General features: G+C 43.6%; 1 protein-coding gene across 2 annotated transcripts in view; it reads left to right on the top strand.

Annotated features, from left to right (window-relative positions):
- tmem132e (transmembrane protein 132E) overlaps positions 1-25044 on the top strand; it is a 286941-nt gene extending 261897 nt beyond the window's left edge. For both annotated transcript variants that reach the window (XM_079283060.1, XM_079283059.1), the window contains exons 7-9: positions 3565-3844; positions 13454-13648; positions 20737-25044. In XM_079283060.1, the coding sequence (XP_079139186.1) occupies positions 3565-3844; positions 13454-13648; positions 20737-21807 (1546 nt within the window). In that variant the 3' untranslated portion in view covers positions 21808-25044. The remainder of the gene's footprint in view (positions 1-3564; positions 3845-13453; positions 13649-20736) is intronic.
- The last annotated feature ends 539 nt before the right edge of the window (positions 25045-25583 follow it).

The following is a 25583-nucleotide window of genomic DNA, read 5'->3' on the forward strand; positions in this document are numbered from 1 at the left end:
CTTCCCACAGGACGTTCTGTTGCCAGTGATGTTCCTGGTGGGAGTTTTGGACACGTCTCATGACGTATGCGATGCAGCGTTTTTCCTTTTTCTGTCGCCTGATCCATAGTTGAAGCAGTGTCACAGCAGGCCTGAGTGTAACTTGCACTAAGAATATATTTTACTTGACTGGAAATAGATCAATCCCTCCTTTCCTTCGCACCTCTCGATTGATCGATTCAGCAGCATTTGTTTTGCTGAGGAAGCAGCCGACGTCTCATTGCAGGGTAATTGTTCTTGTCAAAGTGTCGATGATGCCGAGGCCGTCCATGAATCACGACGGAACAAGTTCCTTTCAAAGAAGCACATCTATTCTCCACATCACACCTACAATAGACTCGCGTCTGGTTTTCACATATTTCACATATTAAATGCAAGACAATGTTTTTGATGATTTTGTTCATTTCGGTTTTTTTAAACAATTCTATTCAGAAAAATCTGATTGACTTGAACCTGCGTATTAAGACACGACTTACAAAACAGCAATCTGGACGTCTGCCATGAACAGAACCAGACCACTGCCAACAAGACTAACAAGCCGTACGGTACCGCGGCAGAGAGCGGAACGGGACGCACGACAAATCATCTTAATTGTGAGGAAGGCCAGCACTTACAGCAGCACTGGCATGAGATAGCAGCGTCTCTTGGTCTGGACCTCGGTCTGTTTGTTTACAGTCATTATGGAGTGCTGCGATAATGAATTAGATGATGTTTGCACAGGCCTCACAAAGGACTGTAAATAATACCTCAAAGATAGAACTCCTGTAGCTCGTTCGTCATCTCAAACTCACACCGAACCGTGATGCTTATCAGCGGTAGACTTTGATGAAGCTGCTTCATTTTGTGATGGTTAGAATGAATTATTGTCTTTTCATTGCTCCTCTCAATCCTCCCCATCGCTCTGTCTCCCTTGCTTCCTCTCATAAGGGCTCTGGCTCTCCTTCACACAGCCTCTAACCTCCCACACTCGTCCCCTCGCCTCCTGAGCTCTTTTCTTTTCCATCCCGCGTTGCCTCACTTCTGCAACGTGACACATGCTGTACCTTCATGCGCAGCGAGGCCTCTTGGCCTGCAGTGGCCCTTTGCAGCAGAATTGCTCACTGGCTGCATTATCCAGCGAGATGCTCTGAAAAGGGAAAGGAAGTGTAATCGGGCGGGCAGTCCGTGTGCACTGAAGCTTCAGCTTGTACGGTCGTATCAGAGACTCTAATAAGAACAGACAATATTCTTCTGCGGGAGAAAAAATATCAACCTTATTTTGAAGGTACAGACTCGGGGAGGTAAGCTTTCTCTGACCTAAGCCAAGAGTTGCGAACTCTGACAGACAGAGAGCGTCTTAGCCTCGTCGGTTTCTTCCTCTGCTTTTAACTGAGTGTCTGCTGTGGAGTTAACTCACTTCTAAGTACAGCAGAGACGACACGACCCGAAGCTGCTCCGTCAGTCTCCAGCGCACAGAGGACCACAGTGGGAAGTCCAGGTGGAAGGCAGGCCAGACAGCTGACGTGAACTGGAAGAAATATTCCATCAGACAATAGACGAGATCAGTTTGAGATTCCAGTTGTCCAGCTCAGGGTCTTCTTGTATTACGTTCATTTTTAAGATAAGATAAAACAAGATTAGATCAAATTAGATCAGATACAATAGGATAAGATAAAATAAGACAAGATTAGATTAGACTATATGACATAAGATAAGATAAACTATGATAAGATAAAGGTAGATTCGATTAGATACGATACGATGAATGATGTTATAAATGTGTAGTCTGAAAGCGTGACCTGAAGCCACTGAAGATATTCTGAACCTGTTTTTACTCGTCATGTTGAATTGTGTAAATTGTGTAAAATTGGTGGAAATGCCCTTTAAATTGAAAACAATTTACTGTTTTGAGTTTTTCAGATGTTCTATTTGTATTCTTCATTTTCTGCTATTTGTTAAAAAGAACCAACTTCACTGTTGTGAAGTACCATAACTACTCATTACACACAATTCTGTTTCAGTTTGTTGTTTTCAGGTTTGTTCTGCTGATCCTAATTATGTGATAAATTACCATTTTGTTGCATTTTTTTTTTAACTTAAATTTCACTTCCCATGAATAAAAATGCACCAAATGGTCCAGTCTCAACTGGAAAGATGCATATCATTTATGCATCACCCCCCCGCCCCCCCCCGCTGCAGTAAGACCAGGTTGTTGCAGCGACGTGCTATTTCTATGTTGTTTGTCCTTCTATTGTTTGACAGAATGCGTAGATGCACATTGAACTGATGCTCTGCAACACTGCACTGTATAATCGAATGCCTTTGGCTTTTTGCCTGTCGGCGCGATCGTTTCCATGGCGTTCAGTTCACAGCGGCTTTGCCACCGTGTTACAGAAATCACACAGTGACGGTGAAGGAGCTTTGCATTTTTAATTTATCTCAAAGAAACACATTCAACCAACCGAAACAGAAGTGATAAGTCCAAGACCCGAGGGAGAGAGGTTTATGAGGTGAAGTTCATTAAATGAACAACTACATGCAGGTACCTCCAATGATCCATGAGAGCCTGATGGGAAACCCTGTTATTCCTACACATCATATAACCTGTCAGTGCAACGTTGTTCACCTCATCCTGTGCCTGAATCAGGGCGCTTCTGCATCGCCCCATTTCGGAATCTTACTTATGCTTCAGAGCAGAATTACTTTTCTTAGCAGAACCAGGTTTATCATCCTTTACTTTACCAAAACAAATGTTTTCATGCTTCAGCTCGAATCTTTCATCAGATGAGAAAAGTATCCAATAAAATTCTCAATGTGCGATCTATCAATTTAAATAACGCCTTTTTATGAACTGTGAGGAGCTGCTGAACCTGTGAAACCAAAAAGCACAAGTCAACAGTGTTTTTGTAATTATCCTCACTGCCAGAAGAGGTAGACACAGATATGTACTGCATGTTCAACCATGGAAGAAATCAGAATAACAGAGAAATAGCAGCTAGGTACTCGTTAGCGAGCAGCTAGGTACTCGTTAGCGAGCAGCTAGGTACTCGTTAGCGAGCAGCTAGGTACTCGTTAGCGAGCAGCTAGGTACTCGTTAGCGAGCAGCTAGGTACTCGTTAGCGAGCAGCTAGGTGTGATGGATTTGTGTGGCATGGTGCCGAGTTTTCTCTGTTATGATGTCAAATTCTGAACCGAGTAGAGACCCTCAGGAGCAGAAGGCCCACATTGAGACGCGGCATGGCGGCGCAGCGCTGAGCATCGTTTAGCAGCAGCTGCTCGGGTTAAAGAAGCGGCTGGTTGTGATCGTGATGGTTCTAAGCTTTTAATGTTGTCATGAGGGGTTCTCAATCTCTTCGGTGGCAGACTGCCGACACATTTGGCCAGATTTCTGGCATTGATTATAGCTTCCCAAGTTTTTCAACTCATTGCCTCATTTTGCAGGAAACAGTGTTCATGGGCGGTTCTGGATGGCTGCTACTTTATTTACTTCATCCATGACACCAAAGAGGAATGTTGAATGCATTTTCTATTTTCTCCCTCTCCAAGGAGCACCAGAGACAGCGACGCAGACGACGAAGACGACGAGCGCCGGGTGAGCCGGGGCTGCACCCTGCAGTACCAGCGGGCCCTGGTCAAGGTGCTGACCCAGTTCCACACCACCTCCACAGAGGGCACCGACCAGGTCATCACCATGCTGGGGCCCGACTGGCAGGTGGACGTCACGGACCTGGTCCAGGACTCGCTGAAGGTGGCCGACCCCAGGATAGCTGAGCTGGTGGACAGGACCGTGCTGGTGGGTCTGGAGCTCGGGTCCACGGTGCTGAAGGTAAACCGACCACCTTTTCACGCCACATTGCAGAGAATTCACATAAATCAGGAGGTAAAATGAAGTGTCTTATGGTGACAAATGCGTCTGAGTGAGAAGCTGGCACGGTGTTCCTCGAGCGCGCACACGGCACAAATACAGGTTGGGGAAGGAGATGAGGAAGGAGATGAGGAAGGAGATGAGGAAGGAGATGAGGAAGGAGATGGGGAAGGAGATGAGGAAGGAGATGTGGAAGGAGATGGGGAAGGAGATGAGGAAGGAGATGTGGAAGGAGATGGGGAAGGAGATGGGGAAGGAGATGTGGAAGGAGATGTGGAAGGAGATGGGGAAGGAGATGGGGAAGGAGATGAGGAAGGAGATGAGGAAGGAGATGAGGAAGGAGATGGGGAAGGAGATGAGGAAGGAGATGGGGAAGGAGATGGGGAAGGAGATGAGGAAGGAGATGTGGAAGGAGATGGGGAAGGAGATGGGGAAGGAGATGAGGAAGGAGATGTGGAAGGAGATGTGGAAGGAGATGGGGAAGGAGATGGGGAAGGAGATGGGGAAGGAGATGAGGAAGGAGATGGGGAAGGAGATGAGGAAGGAGATGTGGAAGGAGATGGGGAAGGAGATGAGGAAGGAGATGAGGAAGGAGATGAGGAAGGAAGATTTAGAAGTGAGAGCTCATTACTCTCTCTGAGTTTACAGCAGCTGTCGGCGGCTAAAGAAGCTGCTTTCTTTCAGAGATTGTTGATGCCTCGCTTGAAGGTAAAATCAGGTTTATTACAACTTGGGTTTTACTTTCATACGTTTGATCATCGCTTCGATCGGTTATGATGACATTGTACTCACCCAAAATATATTGCTGAATTTGGGAACACGGTGATTCGCTCGATTGACTTTGTTTTGCCACATTTCAGATCTTAGAAATGAATTTGAGGAGTACACCGTTGTAATCATCAATGGGAATGATGGCCTGAACCAGAGGTCCCTAATAGGCAGACACAGACGCTGTCCTATGTTTACATGGTCCTATAACCGATAAATTGTTGTGAATTACTACATTTTTTACGACAGCTTTTCTAGCTGTTATGGAACTGGTTTAGTGACCCAGGAAATTCACACACCGATTGCATGCGTTGTGGGTCGGTCCGCGACCAAAGAAATAGTTGATTTAGTCTGAAAAATAACACAACACCACTTTAAATCTTGTGTTTACCAGAGATGTGTTCGTACATTTTCTGGAAACAAGTCATTCAGCATCAAAACTTCAGTCGACTAACAACAAAACGACCGATTAGTCGACGAACCGCTAAGAAGGGGGATCCGCACTGCGCTGTAAATCATCCCACGTGATGCTACTCAGCCAGATGAATGTGTGAGCTCCCAGCAGCATTGTGACTTGAGTCATTGAGTGAGACACAGGGCGAAGACGAGGCAAGAGACAATCGTTATGAGTCAGAGGACACGTATTTCACCTGGCGTGCTCTACAAAGGGAAAAGTAGACGACGAAGAACAGAGCTTTTAATCAGGACTGGACAGTCTCGCACATCTTCGTTCCTCCCACAGCCAGTTCCAAACCGGTGAATTTCATATGTTCCGAGGCAATTATTAAAATCGGCAATGTGAAGCGCTACTATGAGACAAAGCACAAATCTTTTGAGCAAACATACCCACGCAAACCAGAAGTGAGGGCTGCTACTTTAATTAGCATGGCGCTGATTGATGAAGCCAGTCAGACGTCACGGTGTTCTGTGATGTCTTTTGCTTGAGGAAGTTTTCTCTGTTGAAGTAGAATTGAATACCCTCGGCTTCAACTCTGAACACAACACAGAAGTTGTAAGTTTCTAAAGTTTCAAAAGAAACGTTTGGTGTCTCTGTGAGTGTGTTATGCTTTTGATGTCCACTTCTCTCAAGTGGAATGGACGCTTTCTATCTGCGTGAAGTGCATATGAATGCCGCATATGAAGGCCGATGCCGGTTCGGAGGTCTTTAACAGAAGGTAGTGGCACAAGTTATGAGTCCCGGGCAGCGATTTCCCGACGCGCCGCCGGTCATTTACGGGCACGGAGAGAAGTAACGGTTGGCGAGAGTTTTGATCACAATGAAAGATCACAGTTTCAGCCTGTCGGGAGAACGAACGGTTGCATGATGGATGCGTCCAGCGAAGGAGGGAGGAAAGATGTAAGTCACCAATCCATCATTTTAAATGTGCAATGGATCATTTGTAATCTGTTGAAGGGTATGAATAATTATTCATCAATTTTACACCAGACGTAACCCGCCACGCTGACTCATAGTAAATAAATAAACAAATGCATAGATACGGTGTTATGAATTGATCCCATAGTTGGTTAACTGAGTGATATTTCAGTCTGGACCAAAGTGTTGGAACGACCAACACTACCACAGAGCCGTGCTGCTAACATGGCCAATGAAAAACACTTGATGCATATTTACCTGTAGTAGAGCAACAAATAGCAAACTCCCGGTTGTGATTGTATGACAGTTTTGAGTGACTGATCCTTTACTACAGTGTGTTACAGCACTATTTACAGGTGGAGGTCATTCCTCAGTCAAACATCTGACGGTATAATACATATCATGATGCACGTAGTGCGATATACTGCTCTAATGTAAGTGAGGATTTATTTTTAAATGTAATTTTAGAAGCGCTGTCATCGTGTAAAGAATACAGCACCAGATACATCAAATCAGAGTTTGACAATGTTGAACAGTGGGTTCAACGTGTGCATTTATTAAGTCCCTGTAATAGTATCGCCACATTCAATATTTTCTATGGTGATCGCTGGCCACTGAGGCCAAACTGAAACTGCATCCTGCAGCAGCTGCTTCGCCGCTGTAGGTGTGAAGGAATGAAGGAATTGTGCACGGCAACTGAAAAAGCCTTTTAAACACCATGAAGGAAACAGAGATTCGATCCCTGCCAGATGAATTATTGTTGGCTTCAAAAGACCAATTTACAAGGGAGTTCCAGTAAAATATCTCCAGTTTGCAGAGTCTAATTTACAAAGAACAGAGATATTATTCTGCAGATCTTCTGAAAGTGAACTGTAACAATGGTCCCCCGACTGAGATTTTCAGTCTTTCAGAGGATTTGAATTAGTTTTAGGAGTCTGATTTAAATTATCCACCAGCTCATGAATATAAACACAGAAAAGGAGCCGCTTTTGTTCACTTTGTGCGATATTCTCGACAGACTTTTGATTTCTCTCTCTTTGGCAGGACGGTTGAGGATTATTGAGGGAATTAAGTGCCTGTGTTGGATTTGACGGTCCTGTTTCAGAGGAAATATCTCCGGTTTAAAAGGTAAAACTATAAAGATACTCACTCGTCCAAAGAAACACAGCAGAATGGAAATAGATTGGAGTCTAATCTACAGAATTGTTAATCTCACAGTAACGTCCAACATTTACTATATGATGTAAAACTGTACGTATCCCAACCATGGATGGATGAATGGGCCTCCCGGGCCCAGTGCGCCCGAGTCTTCACCTTTAAAATGTCCTTCAACGAGAAACATACCAGCCAGGAACTCAAAATGACCACAAAGAATCATGAAGCGACTACAAAGAGATGCAAAAATTCCACGAAGAGACGCACGACTGTGACAATGGCAAAAAACACAAAGAGACACACAAAAAACACAAAGAGACACAACATGTCTACAAAGAGACACAAAACAACTACAAAGAGACACAACATAACTACAAAGAGACACAACATAACTACAAAGAGACACAACATGTCTACAATAAGACACAAAACAACTACAAAGAGACACAACATGTCTACAATAAGACACAAAACAACTACAAAGAGACACAACATGTCTACAATAAGACACAAAACAACTACAATGACGCTTAAAACAGCACAAAAATAGCTGCAACAGAAAATAAACAGAAACAAAGTGACACAACATGACCAGAAAAAGATAGAAAGAAACTAAAAAGACATTCAAAACGACCACAAAAAGATAATTTTTGCTTCAGAAACGTCGATATTAAACGTATCCGTAGGTTGCAAAAACGTACCATTTAAAAGTTTTATTCTAGCAAATTGTCTGATGATTTATTTTATTGGCAAAATGGAGTCACGTGAAAAAAAATGACAAAAACACAAACTCGCACAAGTACAAGTTTCTCCCACAACTTTATTAAGATGATATACCATCCTCAGACAAATATGATCACATCATTTTGAAAAAGAGAGACTTGTATAGCTCTCGAACTCTATATGAGAACATAATAAATGCATCCACATCACAGCATTGATCCCAACAAGTCACAGAAACAAGAGCATCTCATGACTCAGGACCTTTGTCTGGTGTAATCCCCTCTTTCTGTCTCCAGACTAATAAAGTGGAATATATCTCCCCAAAGAAAGTCATGGTTTCATCGGAGCGGCTTTAAGGGACTCTGTAGCTGTCGAGGGAGCCGTTGCCTTGCGGAGGTTTATTCTGCAGCTGTTGCTCCCACTTACTTTAGCACCGCGGGACGCCGTGGAATGCCTGAAAGTTAACAGGACGGTAAAAGTTGAAAGCAGGGGTCATGGTTTCCTTTCTCTGCTGCGTTCGGAGGGATTACGTCTGTATTCCATCAGCTCGTCCTCTTGGAAGAGAAGCTCTTTTGTGTTTTGCTGAAACTATAAAGAGGCAGGAAACATGTCGGTGCTCGTCAATGTGAATTACACTGAAGGCAGCTTTATTAAAAAATGGACAACCAGGCTAAACAGATCTGTCAATTACTGTCAGTGCACCAAAGAATGCATCGTGGGTTTTTCTTTCTGCTCGTTGGAGCTTTTCTTCATCGATGTTGTGCACTCTCTGCTGCTTCATGTGTGCGCTGAATATTAAATCAATTCCAGCAAAAAGGTTAAACAAAAACAACCGGGGGCACGGCCGTCAAGGTGAACCGTTTTTATGCATTTGACTGTGAATGATCGTATATTAATGCGACACACCACCGGCAAAAACACCGCTTTGCATGCACTGATTCATTTTGAGATTTTACTTCCACAACACGTCTTCTTTCAGACGAGTGGAAATATTTATTTTACGACTTTGTCTGTTTGTGTCTGTAGATTTCTCCAAAATTCACCAAATGTTACCTTTAGATAATGCCTCATTTGCATATTTAAACACAACAATTTGACTTGACGTGGAACAAAAAATTAATTTTCTTTCTGTTTTCTTATTTACACGCCAAGAGAATTTCAAATGAAGCCGTGTTCATGTTAGAAACACAGTTATCTGTCAGTGGGGATGACGTGCTCCTACTGCTGCTCAACTTTGGAATATAGATTTACCGACATATATTTATTTTGTAAGTGCAACTTCAACTTTCAACTAACATTTTTATAATGTGGAATAATAAAAGCATGATTGAAGATTCAATGCATCAGCACATGATGATCTGAGATGTGTGAGGATGCTGCGTTGCTTGTCTTGTTTTTCTCAGAAATCTAAAATATTTACACGACCCGTCCCAGGACAGAGCTGAGGATACGTGGTCGTGTTGCCCCCACGTCCCTGAATCGTTGACTCGATGACCTCTCTTTGGTGTTCGGGCTGCTTGATCGTATTTTTTAATTTGCTATGATCCTCTTGATTCACACATGTATTGTAAATATACGGCATGTCTTCTCAATCGTAGACCAGCTCTGATTTTAGTTTAACTCGTTGCATGTCGACTGAAGACGACGTTCGCTCTCGAACCCTCCGTGAACATCGAGTAGAGTGGAAGCAAAGTCAGGCCGAAGATGGAGACGGAGCGTCTCCTTCCTTCTGCTATCAGGCCACAAACAGCACGACAGGCGAGAGAGAGAGAGCATCTTCTGGGGTGAGCTGTCCCTTTAAGCGTCGGTGAATTAGTGCCGCCAACACGACGCCGCGCACGGCCGCGCACTACCGAGCGCTCGCCAGTGACTGATGGAGGAGCTCCGAGTGAGGAGCATGTGAAGTGTAACTACTTTCGTGCTTGGCTTCACCTCCCGTGCCTGCAGCACCGGTGACGAACCCGACGGGAGCTCGGCCGGAAGCAGCGACGCGACTACAGCTGACCTCCGCTCGCTGCAGACAGCAACGCAGACATGGAACACAGACAGCAACGCAGACAGCAACGCAGACATGGAACACATTCATCAGCTGACTTCCGCTCGCTGCGGACAGCAACGCAGACATGGAACACATTCATCAGCTGACCTCCGCTCGCTGCGGACAGCAACGCAGACAGCAACGCAGACATGCGTTTTACACTCAGCTGTGAGTGTAAAATGTCAAAAACAAAACATAAGTATAGGAGAGTGTTTAAGAAGTGACGGGCTGCACAACACAACACGGTGCTGCTGAGAGGGACCCGGTGAGGGATCAGGTCTACACCAGCAGCTCCTGCTGGTTGCTGAAATAAGAGAATCCTTTATTAGTCCCACAGCGGGACGTTTGCAGGATTACTGCAGCAAAGTGGACAAAACAACAAGAGAGAAACAAGAAGATAAAAAGTAAACCAGGACAAGAGTCAAACAGCGGTAATGGTGTAAGTGTGGTCATTTCGAAACATCACCAAAGGAAACTGATGATCAAAACAGGAAATGAAATTAAGGGGAGACTCTAGAGGAAGATACAGGGTTGTTCATGCACTGGTCAATTCTAAGATTTTGTGCATTTTAGCTTCCTTAACGTCTTCTTTAAGATTTATGGAAAGATTTATTCAACCATACAAAGATACAAAGAGAGATCATAAACTCCCTCAGTAAAAACCTTTGACTCCAATATGTCAACAAAATCAAACAATCATGTTCAACCTGCTTTCACCCAATGTTCAGATTTCTGTTCTGGAAATGTACGCAAATGAGCACATCTTTGTTAAGATAATGCAACATTTGCATATTTAAATACAACAAAATTGTCTTCATGTAAGTGAACATCCACAGCCGGTTGTTGCCATGTTGCATCCCCGCTGTGAGATTGCAGATATATTCAGCGTTGCCCGCAGCATGGCAACATGGAAATCAGTAACTGTGGTAAAAGAAAATGAGGCAATCTGAGAGAAAAAGGAAAACTAAATTGCAGCACTTCATCAGCAAATACACCCTGGAACACATCACAGATTGAACAGTGTGGAATCTTTCCTCCTGGGTTTTCATTTTCATTAATGTGACAAACGATGATTCGGAAGCTTCATTTCTTTCCGCAAGTTCCAGCAGTTTTCTCCCCAAAGTACTGCTTTCAACCCAGAAAACTGCATCAGTGCCAGAAGTATTCAGATAGTTATTTTGAGACATAGTGCGTGTGATTCAGACGGACCTTTGCTTTCAGACTGAAGCATCTGCGACTCTTATTTGGCCAAATATTAATAACTTGAAGGTGGGAAGATTTTCATTTCAATAAATGCCTTTTAAGTCACGATCGCCGAAGGAGGGAACACGATGTGATCAACCCCTTTGCTCGTTGATTATTAAGTATTTCAATATTTCTCTTTTTCTCCTTTATATACACACAAAGAATGAAATGATGAGCAGTTCAGCATCTAGAAGGAGATCAGAGTGAAGGAAAGAATCATTCTGTCGACCTCTGCATTCAATCATTCTCTCTTCTCTATTTTGTATTTCCCAAGTGTGCGTGGGCTTTTTTGATTATCATAATTCTATGTTTCTATAAAATTGCCTGTTGGATTTGAATGAGAGAGAATGAAACGGCTTCATGTGACGTCTGACGGAGCTTCAAGCTTTGATACCAAACTCGCACCTCGATCGGTTTCGAGACAACGTGATTTTTCTTAAAACGTTTCTGAAATTGGGTCCACGACAGCTGAGGAATAAACACCGGCACAATATAATGTGTTTCCATCAGGGATCATAACCCAGAGCAAGATTCGTTTCTTTTGATTCCATCTTTTTATTTGGACAATCACGGGACAACGGGCTTTGTTCTGGAAGTGTGCTTTGACATTCAGTGCATCGTCGTCGGTATTGATTTTAATAGTATTCCATTTTATTTTTAGCCGATTTTCGTTGACTTGGCCGGTGAAAATGTCAGCTGCAGTGGACTGGAATGTGAAACAGCAGAAAATCAATCTCAAGCAAACTGTTTTCACCGGCCGGACCTCTCAGGATTCATGTTGAGACATGTTTTTAGAGAGAAACTGACTTATTTTAGCTGAGGACACATCTTTCCGTCTCCATTCTGGTCACTTCACTTCTATTACCCCCCCCCCCCCCCCCCAAAAAAAAGAAAAACAAAAAGTTGCACAATGTAGCAAAGTCTTAGCAGAAGAAGCTCCCGTAGTACGGTGAGAGTGATCCATCAGGCAGCTGAGTTGTCCTCATGAAACTTTAAAAGTTTATTTATGCATCCTTTTACTATCATGCCTTAGGGATCAGCATGCACACTTGTGTGTGTGTGTGTGTGTGTGTGTGTGTGTGTGTGTGTGTGTGTGTGTGTGTGTGTGTGTGTGTGTGTGTGTGTGTGTGTAAGTGTGGTGCCTAGTGAACCATAACTCTCCTTTCTGGCACATTAATCCATCACATCCAAACAATATGTATATAAAAGTGGAACCTGACTGCAGAATTCTGTTGCTGCGAGGAAGTTTGTTCTCCTGTTTTTGGCCCCGGAGGGTTTCCAGTGTGGAGGGTTACTTCATTCTGCTCTGCAACATTTCCAACAAGACTTTCAACCGCTGTGACTTTGACAACACTTTGCTCTGATGTTAACGCAGCGCGTAGACAGCGAAACGCTCACAAAGAATGGCCACCGAGACACCGAGACACTATCTGCTTGGCAGCTCAGTTAAGAGTGCGTTTCACCCTTTGAGGGTAGTTTGAGAAAGAGCTTGTTTTTGTCTTGTTTGTAAAGGTTCAGCGGCCGCAAAAGCTGCCGAAACCTTTGGTGAATTCTGCAGAATGCTGCCGTTATGCATCTCGGTTTTCCGACCATCTTGAGGACAGTAGAGCTTCTGCTCGGCTGCTCTTTATTGATTTTAGCTCTGCTTTAAACACTCTTTAATTCAGAAACTTAGACAACTGTTAACCCTACAGTCATGGGCGCCTCGTTGTATTTTAAAATGAGGGTGCTAGATTAGTCACGGACAAGTGGCGGTATGGCAGGAAATGCTTCATTTGGGCTAATTAACCCCTGAAAGTGGTTTTCCTGCCATGCCGATCCGTCAATAAAGCTGCTCTTCCACTATAAAGCTCAGTTTGATGATCTTTCAATGATGATCTTTTAAAAGTGCTCAAAGTGCAGAGGCCCGGCAAACGGCTGGGATCACCCGGAGAGGTGAGCGCAGCTTCAGATGGTTTTGGTCTTTCGTGTGTTTCTGAGGAAGTCTGAAAGCTTGCGTGGCTGCTTCAGACTGGACCTCGCCGCCTGGTTGCTGATGGATTCCATCTCGAGTGTTTGTTTTTTCACCGTGACAGACAGAGAGGCATTGACATATGGATCCAGGACGCGCTGGAACAAACAACAGCACAGAGCACTTCAGTCCAAAATGGGCTTGTCATCGGCTTTATGAGCTTCAGGAAAGCAATAAAGCTGTTGTCTCTCCTGGACTCAAACGATGTCGCTCTGTCATGTGGCGGCAGAATAAAAGAGCGTCTTCTCTCTGCAGGTGGAGTCTCCGCTGGCAGTGGATGCGGTGTTGGGAGAGTCTGCGTTCTCGGTCACGGACGACAAGGTTTCCATCACGGAGATGCGTGTTCACGGCATCTCCGGCCTGACCCTGTCACTGCAGCCCAGCCCCGGGAACAGCCACACCATGGTGGCCAAGGCAACCGGCGTCCAGACGCTCACAGCTCCCAAGCAGGTATAACTCATCATCATCACGCAACAGTCGCTGTTCCAATCATGCTCACGTCGCTGCTTCATATTAGTGGAGGAAGGATTCACTGAAGTGTTAAAACGGGGGCAGACACTACGGGCAAAACCATCATCCTGCACTGAGACTTTAGGCTATTTAGAGATTATTGTGGAGGTAAGGGTGAAGTCTCCAGGGATGTAGATCAATGCAATGTCCTCCGAAAACAATAGCTTTCATGTGCGTCATTCTTTTCAAACTGCCACGATAAATAAATAAATGTCGGCTTCTAGAATGCACTGTGAATACTCCAGGCAGCTTTGGTAGTCTGCAAAACACACAACGCAGCATCGTAAAAATATGCAGGTGGCGCGACAACCCTTGCTCCATATTTATGAAGGCTGTGTGTGTGTGTGTGTGTGTGTGTGTGTGTGTGTGTGTGTGTGTGTGTGTGTGTGTGTGTGTGTGTGTGTGTGTGTGTGTGTGTGTGTGTGTGTGTGTGTGTGTGTGTGTGTGTGTGTGTGTGTGTGTGTGTGTGTGCGCTGATAGAGAAGTTAGCAGCAGACTACCTCAGGTAAATAACAAGCGTTCGGGCTGCTTTCAAAGCAAAGCTCCGATGGATGATAATGACGCTGGAGCCGAGTCGGCTGCATTTCACTGAAAAATGCATCCTAATTGGGGACTTTAGCTAAAAAGTTACCTGGTGAGTCAGCGCCTGTGTTGACTGTTGTTGTTCTGGCAGTACACATCATGTTCAGGACAGGAAACAACACATCAAAGCCTTTTTAAATCTCAGCAGCAGAATCAAGTGAACTACGGTAATATTGTATAAAATGTTTCAGAATCCTCCTTTAGGTTGGTGGACAAACTTTTTTGATTGTCGACAAAATAGCAGAGGCCAAACAATAATGAATACATAGTTTTCAAGTGTTTGTAGATCAGAAAACTCCATGTGCCATAGAAAATGCATTTCCTCTCAAAAGCTATCACACTACCAAACAGTTCATTGTTTACAGGAGTTTATTAATGTTCTCACATATTGCAAAACAGTATCTCTGTATCTGCTGCTGTGAAATGTAATTGAAATGAGTGATATAGGGCCAAGTTAAAATAGTATGATGTGATGTGTAAATCTGTACATATGTAAAGTGACAAATGACAGAAATATTGCTTTCTGTTCTGGGCGTGCTTCATGGGGAGATTCACCAGATGAACTCATAGATATCCCATGACTCTCTCCCAGTTCATTACTGACATTAGGACAATTATTATTTGTATTACAAGTTTTCTGAAATATGCAAATGGTGCATTAACTTATAAAACGTGATCATTTTCAAACATTTCCAGAACAAGAAACGTGAACATTGGACAAGAGTTCAAAGGTCTTCTTTCATTTTATTGACATATTATAGTCAAAGGTTTTTACAGAAGGAATTCTGGATATCTCTAATACGAATAAATATTAAATGTTAAATATGCAAATGTAGTGTTAAGGCGCATTGAGCAGTTGGAAGACCTATTCAAGTTCAGTCCATTTACCATTTGAATGTAAATCTGTGATTCTAATATTAAGATGTAACAAACAGAACGGGAAAAAGTGGGAAACATTTGGTTTCTGTGCCAAGAGGTTAAGACGGAGACAATTTCACTTAATGTAGTCGAGCTCTAGTATTTCGACTCGGATCTGTAATGTACAAACAATGCAGATCATTAGAAAGATGCTCAAGCCATGTTCTAGTTTATTTTATTATTTAACATTCAAACAAACAGCAAGCCGCAGTTTGACCACCTCAGGTCTAAACGTAAAACCACCGATCACCAAATGCAGTAGCATGTACATGCAGTAGCGTGTACATGCAGTATCGTGTACATGCAGTATCGTGTACATGCAGTATCGTGTACATGCAGTAGCGTGTACATGCAGTATCGTGTACATGCAGTAGCGTGTACATGCAGTAGCGTGTAAATGCAGTATCGTGTAAATGCAGTAGCGTGTACATGCAGTATCGTGTACATGCAGTGTTGTGTACATGCAGTAGCGTGTAAATGCAGTAGCGTGTACATGCAGTATCGTGTACATGCAGTAGCGTGTAAATGCAGTAGCGTGTACATGCAGTATCGTGTACATGCAGTAGCGTGTACATGCAGTAGCGTGTAAATGCAGTAGCGTGTACATGCAGTATCGTGTACATGCAGTATTGTGTACATGCAGTAGCGTGTAAATGCAGTATCGTGTACATGCAGTAGCGTGTACATGCAGTAGCGTGTAAATGCAGTATTGTGTACATGCAGTAGCGTGTAAATGCAGTAGCGTGTACATGCAGTAGCGTGTAAATGCAGTGTCGTGTACACGCAGTATCGTGTACACGCAGTATCGTGTACACGCAGTATCGTGTACACGCAGTATCGTGTACACGCAGTAGCGTGTAAATGCAGTAGCGTGTACATGCAGTAGCGTGTACATGCAGTATCGTGTACATGCAGTATCGTGTACATGCAGTAGCGTGTAAATGCAGTAGCGTGTACATGCAGTATCGTGTACATGCAGTATCGTGTACATGCAGTAGCGTGTAAATGCAGTATCGTGTACATGCAGTATCGTGTACATGCAGTAGCGTGTACATGCAGTAGCGTGTAAATGCAGTAGCGTGTACATGCAGTATCGTGTACATGCAGTATCGTGTACATGCAGTATCGTGTACATGCAGTAGCGTGTACATGCAGTAGCGTGTACATGCAGTAGCGTGTAAATGCAGTATCGTGTACATGCAGTAGCGTGTACATGCAGTAGCGTGTAAATGCAGTAGCGTGTACATGCAGTAGCATGTAAATGCAGTGTCGTGTACACGCAGTATCGTGTACACGCAGTATCGTGTACACGCAGTATCGTGTACACGCAGTAGCGTGTACATGCAGTAGCGTGTACATGCAGTATTGTGTACATGCAGTAGCGTGTACATGCAGTAGCGTGTACATGCAGTATCGTGTACATGCAGTAGCGTGTACATGCAGTAGCGTGTACATGCAGTAGCGTGTACATGCAGTATCGTGTACATGCAGTAGCGTGTAAATGCAGTATCGTGTACATGCAGTAGCGTGTACATGCAGTATCGTGTACATGCAGTAGCGTGTACATGCAGTATCGTGTACATGCAGTGTCGTGTACATGCAGTATCGTATAAGTGCAGTAGCGTGTACATGCAGTAGCGTGTAAATGCAGTGTCGTGTACATGCAGTATCGTGTAAATGCAGTAGCGTGTACATGCAGTAGCATGTACATGTAGTATCGCGGCTGCGTGTGCCTCACTTACACTTCGTACTTGGTGTGTTTCCTAATTTCTGTCTCCAGAGTGGTGAGATGAAGTTTACTTGCAAATCCCCTCAGTGACTCTATGTCAACAAACAGGCACTAGTTTCACTTCTAAGTAATAAAATTATTTCGGAGCTAAATCTTTTAAGCTCCAGGCAGCCAGCATTGTTAGCGAGGACGCCAGATAAAGGCAGCTGCAGTGAACTAATAAGTATCCTTGGTGCTATTTTATTACAACCTTCATATTCGCCAGGCCTGGCGTGAACACTTCTGATACGTCCAAATGCATCTCTCGGAAATGATTTTATTGCGAAGCAAGGAAGACGTCTGGGTGGAGGAAAGAGGCAGAATCTGTGCTCTTTCTTTGCCCATGTTTCTTCACACAGGATGGAGGATCTCTGCAGTTTCCTGCGAGGCGTTAATTGGCTGTCCAGCCGCAGCGAGGGAGAGATGTGCGTCCGAGTCCTTTCCCTGCATTGCCCTTTCACTGGCCCGCAAGTTGCTAAAAATGCAACGACAACCACATCAAGCATCAGTGCAGCATTCAATTCCATTTTTCTTGCTTTCCGCTTCTTGGCCACCTTGAAATTAAATTGTTGTAATGTATTGTCCTAAGTGCTCTCCGAGGCCGGGCCATAAAAGGCAGCCAATTCCTCTGCCGACAAAGCTCTCAGAGGAGTGCTGGAGCTATTTCAAACCATTTGATTCTGTTTCGCAGGAAAACTTTCCAAATATCCTCCATTACTAGATTACTAGAAATGAATGAAACAGATGGGGACGGGGGGGGGGACGGGGGGGGGGGGGTTAGACAATCAAGGCCTCTTTGCATTATTCTGTGAGTTCAGGTCTTTCAGAACTGAAGGCTTCAGGACTTGACGGTTCATCACAGACCTTTTTCTGGTGGAGTGACTTACTCACTGTCTCTGCTTAGATTAGCGACGTATTAAGGTATTTATGAATCTGGATCATGTTATCACATCTCAAGTTTCTCAGAATAATATTTCCAGGGGAGTGTTTTTCTGCTTATGCATATTTTATAATGCAAGCTGTTTAATGTTCAATTTACAGCCACATGTACGTTCCCTGACGCCATGAAGCACAAATCAGAGAGAAACCAAATGTCGGAAACTTCCTCCTAATGCACATTACTTCATGAAAATTACTGTGGGAACCGTTTGGTAAACTAGATGCATGAAATGATACCGACAGATCCCTCTGGATCTCGTCGGCTCTTTGATGCCCCGGTCGCATTTTTATTTTCATTGAAAATGTTTCTCTTTCTGGCAATGCTTAACTTTCCTGCATTCGATCGGCATTAAAAAATGTGCCAATTGTTTTGTCAGTGTCAAAACACCCACTCTGCCTTTTTATGCCTCTTTTTATACCACCTTCGTGAACGGGATATCTCAGGAACGCCTGCAGGGAATTTCTTCAACTTCGGCATAAACGTCCACTTGGACTCGAGGATGAACTGAAATTGTGACCTCACAATACACATTTTTGTTCATAACTCAAGAAAGTATATGCAAATTTTGACAATTTCACAAGAATGTCTAAAAGGATAAAATGATGATATTTTGGACAGACATGGATGTAAACTGAAACATGGCTGGTTGGTGGAGAGTAATTCTAGTTTCTCCCTATATCAGCTCTTTCGTAGCGCAGTCATATTGAATGTATTATTGTTCCCTCTTTGTCAGCTCTCCTAACGGTTGGTTGCCTACGTTTAAGTAAGCTGTGAACAAACGAGACCGTCAAACGCAGCCTTCATCACATGGACGCGCGCCAGTGTTGCAGGTTTATTCTGCGGCAGATGAATGCCATCAAGAAACCGCCGCGCAGGGACTCATCTTATCCGGCTTCGTAGAGGACTATAGACGGTGAAGAGTGATAGAAAATAGAAAATGAGGAAATCACACACAACAAACACAAAGAGACTGGAATGAGCTCGTCATTCGAAGCGCTGGCAGCTGCGTTATCTGTCTGTGCTGCAGAGCCCAGCCGTGCTGTAGCCTTCAGGATTGTATTATTATCACCTTTGTCCTTCACGCTATTCAAAAGTTTCCGACCCGAAATTTGTCCCTCGACCTCATATGATTAGACGATGAGCCTCTGAGCACAGTCATGCAAAAGGCGCCCACCATCTTTCCTTCATTTTGTCTGTCTTTGTTACCTTGTCTTTAGTTATTAGTGTCTCTTTGTCGTTGTGTTGCCTCTTTTTGTAGTACTTTTGTGTGTCTTTGTGTGTGTTTTATGTTTTATGGGGGTGTGGGGCATTCAATAATCCTTTGAACTGTAAGAAAAAACCTGTGCTGCACCATTACTGGTCGACCTTTGAAACTCAGTGCAGTTAAATTGAGGACATGTTACTGAGCATCATTCTCTCCATCATTTTTTTTGGGCACACACACTAATTGGATTTTCTCTTACTTTCAAAGCTCGGAAAGCAATTTATGCTCTGCAAAATCCTTAACGATCCTCATTTGAACTGTATTAATACAGTAATCAACCCACTTTAATTGCAAAAGTTGTTCATAAAGGTCAAAGACAATTTGTCATTGCTTACCCTTTTTAAGGATAGTCATAGCTACATTTCAATATGAATGAATGAATGAATGAATTTTATTTATATAGCGCTTTTCACAGACAGTACTATCACAAAGTGCTTAACAGAGCAGACATTTAAAAGCATAAAAAACACAATGTGACCCTACGGTCAATAAATTACATACACAGAGTGAATAAAAAATGTTAAAGAATAAAATAAAAATAAAATAAAAATGTAAAACAAATGTTAAGAGCAGGTCTAGGACATGGGTTTACTTTTACACAAACGCCAGCCTAAACAGGTGGGTTTTTAGCTGGCTTTTAAAAGTATCCACAGTATCTGCGAGGCGTAGAGTTGCAGGCAGAGCATTCCAGAGCCTCGGGGCCACTGCCTCAAAGGCTCGGTCACCACGGGTCTTAAATCGTGTGCGTGGGACAGAAGACCTAGAGCATTTGACCTGAGAGTGCGGGCGGGTGAATAGGGGCGAAGTAGATCAGCTACATAAGTCGGAGCCTGACCATGAAGTGCTCTGTAAGTGATGGTGAGAATTTTGAAGTGTATCCGAGATGCTACAGGAAGCCAGTGGAGAGATCGGAGTACGGGGGTGATGTGAGACTGTCGATTTGTCCTGGTGAGTAATCTGGCGGCAGCATTTTGGATGACCTGCAGACGGTTAAGAGCAGATACACTGAGTGATGTAAAAAGTGAGTTGCAGTAGTCAATGCGAGAGGAGATAAATGTGTGTATGATCATTTCTAATTCAGGCGTTGATAATACAGATCTCAGTTTACTGATATTTCTTAGATGGAAGAAACATGACCTGGACAGCTGCTTAACATGAGGGTCAAATGACATGGAGCGATCAAAGAAAATCCCAAGATTGCGCAGGTTGCAATGGGAAGCAGAGGAGAGAGGACTAATAATCTGCCTGATCATGGGGACAAACTCCTCTGGAGCAATAACTAGGACCTCCGTCTTAGAGTCGTTGAGTTGCAGGCAGTTTTCTGCCGTCCAGTCTCTGATGGCATTGACACAGTCCAGGAGCCTAGTTAATGTGAATGCCTCGCTCAATATGTTGAGACCTGCAGTAAATACAGCTTTTCTGTTGTGAAAATTACAACGCCAACAGTACCAATGACTGCAATATTCTGTTCTGAGCCTAATAATCACAATTTAGTGATTTCTTCCCCTCTATTTACCATCCAATCTAAACTTATTTTTCTCTTTTTTGTCTGATAGGAGGCCAGTTTGTCCATATGGATGCTTTTCAGTGACAACACAGCTGCCACTCTGACTTACTTTGATCCTAAAGACTACAACCTTAATGCGTCCACACTGGATGACAGAGTTGTGTCGGTATCCCAGGAGCCTCAGCAACGCTGGCCTGTGGTGGTGGCAGAAGGGGAGGGCTCTGGTGAGATGGTGCGTTTAGAGATGACCATCTGTGAGGCCTGCCAGAAGACCAAACGCAAAAGCGTCATCGCATCTGCTGCAGTTTATGTCAAGGTCCGCTTTGGCCCAGAGGAAGATTCTGAGGAAGAGGCCACCACCGAGAGCGAGATAGAGCTGACACCCATTACCAGGCGTCCAATCATTGATCCGAACATCAGTGGAAGAATTTACGAGACGTCTAATGAGCAGCCTGCCAGCGTTCCCATCGATTACACCAATTTCCCCACCAGTAGCAACCAGGAGCGACCGACTGAGAGTGATGAGGAGGAGGAAGAAGACTTTGTGCATTCGCCTCGTAATATGACTGACCTTGAGATCGGCATGTATGCTCTTCTAGGAGTCTTCTGTCTGGCCATCTTAGTCTTTCTCATCAACTGCATCGTCTTCGTGCTCAAATACCGCCACAAGCGGATCCCGCCCGAAGGTCAGGCCAACATGGACCATTCCCACCACTGGGTGTTCCTGGGAAATGGCCAGCCACTGAGGGCCCAGTGTGATCTGTCACCACAGCAGGTAGAAAGTCCAAGTAACCCTCAGGAGGGCGTACAGACTTGCTGCCATGGGGACCACCACAGCAGTGGCAGCTCCCAGACTAGCGTTCAAAGTCAGGTGCACGGGCGGGGCGATGGCAGCTCCGGGGGCTCTACAAAGGAGAACGCCGAGGAGGCCAGTTCACCCACCTCCAAGCGCAAGAGAGTCAAGTTTACCACCTTTACCACCCTTCCCACAGAGGAGCTGCCCTATAACTCCATCCCCATTGCAGATGAAGAGGACATTCAGTGGGTTTGCCAGGATATGGGCTTTCAAGACCCCGAGGAACTGCATGATTACATGCGCAGAATAAAAGAAATAGCCTGAGATAAGAGATGCAGCGTGAAGCGCAGCTCTCAGCATTCTAAAGAAACGTTATTACTATTTTTCTCTTTCTCACCTACGTGAAAGATACTTTTTCACAGACTAAAAGGCCAATTGTTGTTTTGGTTTAGGGTGTGTTCCATTTAGTTTGCACAGTGCTGTAATCTCATACACGCTCACACAGAGGAGAATGCAAGGAAGCCAAAGACTTGACCAGAGGATCTCAATCACTCGAGAAATCTGTGAATCTTGGCTAAAGGTAACATGTTTCACTGGGAATCTGAGCCACAGCCAGAGGTGAGAGCTGCTCCAGCTCTCTCATTTTCAGGATTTGATTTTAGAGAAAGCCTGATAAGGACAGGAATGTAGAAGAGGTTTGGTATTGGCTGTGTTTTTGCTGACTCAGTGGGACTCTGAAGTACTGTACCTACTCCAAACAAAGATGCCTTTGATGAACAAAAAACTGTCAAAGACTCATGAAAGCTACGTTTAAAAAAAATCATTTTATTTTTTGCCAAAGTAGAAAAAGCGTTCTTTTCATGGCGAAACTGTCTTCATTGTTGTTCTTGGTGCAGCACACTCATGATTTGTACTCATGTTCATTCCTTACATTTTTCTACAATTCATAGGTAGTAAAAAAGCAGTGCCCTACTACTACTGTACTACTCCTCTTGTCCTGAACAAATCGAATGCCTTATAAAAATGGTCACAGGTCACTTCTTATGTCCCCTGTTTTCTCACTATGGCTAGAGACGGTGTAGGAAGATGTAAAGTACTGCAACTGATCAAATTAGAAAAGAGCTTGTGTATTGTGAGGATCTCTAATGTTCTTTGCATGGAAGGGGATCTTGAGGCACAATCAACTTTTTTTCCAAATTTGTAAATGTTTGTATCATAATTATATAATCATTCATACACATGACTAAAGTAAATATGTTATCATGCATTTCACGCATGCCATGTCAGGCCTACATACATTCCTCTCTAGTATGTGTATATACCGTATCGAGGGACGAACGTTCAACGAGCTGCTCGGAGCCAGAAGAGCGGGAAACCAGTGGAAGTCTCGAACATGTTATAGTGTCATGGTGAGTAGATGGTTCCCCTTTTTAACAAAGTGGAATCACATTTGACTGTTGAACATGAGGATTTTGCTGTGCATCAGAATTGTACCAGATGTTATCTTTTGATGATCTATTTTTCCTCTTCAAGTTCTAGCCTTTGGGATGATTAAAAACTTAAAATGTACGAGTTGGAAACATTCTCACTGAACACAAGATCCTCACCCAAAGAGAATATCACTGAATGAATTATTGATTTTGCTGTATCTTTTTAAATCATGGCCATCCCATGTTTACATGTTGTTTTTGAAACACACTCCACTGTAGTCCCTATTTAGTTTATTCCAGACCAGTGAACTCACATCTGGAGGTCACAGATTTACTCGGACGGGGCAAGAGACCTGTAGCAAAGACATCAGTTGTGTTGCTACTGGCAGATGAGCTGCGTGGATGGCGTGGGTGTGGTTGTGACGACGCGTTAAAGTATCTCAGGAAGCTGATTGGCTTCACTGACAAATCAAAGTGATTGAAAACAGCACAGCCAGGCAGCGAACCTGCAGTCTTCTGCAGTGTTAGTTGCTGCTCTGAGAGGTTGAGGGTTTACTGACTTGGGGTTTTAAACGACAACAAAGCAGAAAAGGGAAATATCTGTCGGGTTTACAAAGAGCATAGAATATCTCAAGCGGGATTTCAACCAAAACATTGCGAGGCAGCCAGAAACAGTTGGTGAGAGCATGACGACTACAGAGCTACGAGTATTTTTAGTTACGGTTGCCCTGTAAGCGAAGAGTATGTTCTTTAGTTGACGATTGGAGATGACTTTTAAAAGTCTATGTTATTCAAGCTCTGATCTCACATAAAACAAGTTATTTTCAGGACTAATGAAGCAACTATGTGATCAAAAATGAGTTTGATCAGTCACTTTCATTTAATACTGTACTGCATCTAAGGGCTTGGATTTTACTTTTATGTTAACTGACTGATTTTGGTGAAAACTAACTTGCTCCCTCTGTGGTTATAATGAGCTTAAGTTCTATATCTCACTCAAAACTGTCACTCAAACATTTTATCACCATCCTTTCTGCGTTTTCTGCCCCCACAGCCATATTAAAGACCCAATCCAGAATTGTTCTCCCTGAGGCGGCGCTGTTGGACAAAAAACATCTTTACATTTGACGCAAAAACACTGAATTAGACGTGTTGTATATTTACTGTGAAGATCTGTTTCCTCAGCTCCTGATTGGCCATGTGTGACTGCAAAACACAAGTGTGAAGATGGAAATGGTTTTCTTGCAGCAACATTGTAAATACTGGAGCAAAGCAGGATGTAACGTGTCTCCTATCTGGAAGTTGCAATGAGATTATTGTCCATCAGTAATATTCTACATGTACATAGATCCACATCTGACCCTGGATTGGGACTTTAAGGATTTGGTTTACTGCATGCCCTCTCTTTGTTCCATGTGGTTGAAATGAATAATGACCTGATTCTAGTGTTTAATAATATTAAATTTGTGTTAACATCTAACGACGAGATGAGACTTTACTTTTGACAGTCCAAGCCCGTCCTTCAGCCACAGCGTCAACATAACTCGCCATGAAATTAAGAGAAGCAGAAGCAGCAGCTTCAATGTGAACCGTGAATGATGGTTTCTCAGGACGAATGTAGGATTCTGAACTCAACCTGGCTGTTCAGTGTTAATGTGGTCAGCCCAATCTGATGACACTACTACGACAGATCAAGTATCTAATAGCAGCTTCACACACCGTTTTGATAGAGGCTTTATCTTTTTCCCGTTGATTTACTGACACAGTATGTAAATGTCGCCCACGTCTCAAAAAACATTTTCTTTTTCACAGAATTTTGACATCCCACTCCCCCTTCCTCTGTGCATTCTAAGTTCTTTTTGTAATGCTGCTTTGGTGACGGTGTGGTGCACATATTGCTCATTTTGTATTTTCTTCAAGCTGCTAATAGAAACGTAGTCTTTTTACAACATGTAACCGAACTTCTGGAATTGTACCTTTATGCCCCCCCCCCCCCCCCCCCCTCTGGAAAACTGTGCACGATGTGCACGGCTCAGTCAGCTGTGCCAAGGACCCACAACACTCACAATGATATGTTAATGTACAGAGCACTGTTCAATTTCCTGTATTCTCTTGAAAATAAACCATTGTATTTTCCCGTTATATGTAAAGTACTAAAGAAAATGCAATACACAAAATGACATTGTGTCATTTTTACTTCACCCACCAGAGTTTGGTTCAGCGTGATGTCGACTGTAAGTCAGCAAGGAATTCCTTTCATACCAATCAGCTCGGGCACTTCACAGGAGGACTGGCACAAACATATTATCATTGATGGTTTATTCAAACTTCCACTCGTCGCCAGATATTTAAACATTGCTGGAAAATTTAGGGACAAAGACATCAAGAAAAGAGAGATTTATAACCTAAGAGTATTCTGGTTTTTTGAATTTTAAAGGTGCAATATAAGGTATTCAGAACAGTAATAAAGCAGCAACTAGTAGCTACGTGTGCATTTCTAACATGTGAGTGTGACCCACTAGTTAGCTCACGTTTGCTGCTTTGCGCTGGGCTTGTACGGCGGTTACAGCAGATTACATAGTGGAAGCGTAGCCCCCATCAGGTCAACACTGTTAGCTCTGTCAGCACTGTTAGCTCTGTTAGCGCTGTCAGCACTGTTAGCGCTGTCAA

The sequence above is a fragment of the Melanostigma gelatinosum genome (genome assembly GCF_949748355.1).
Source record: "Melanostigma gelatinosum genome assembly, chromosome: 14".
NCBI classification, from domain to species: domain Eukaryota; kingdom Metazoa; phylum Chordata; class Actinopteri; order Perciformes; family Zoarcidae; genus Melanostigma; species Melanostigma gelatinosum.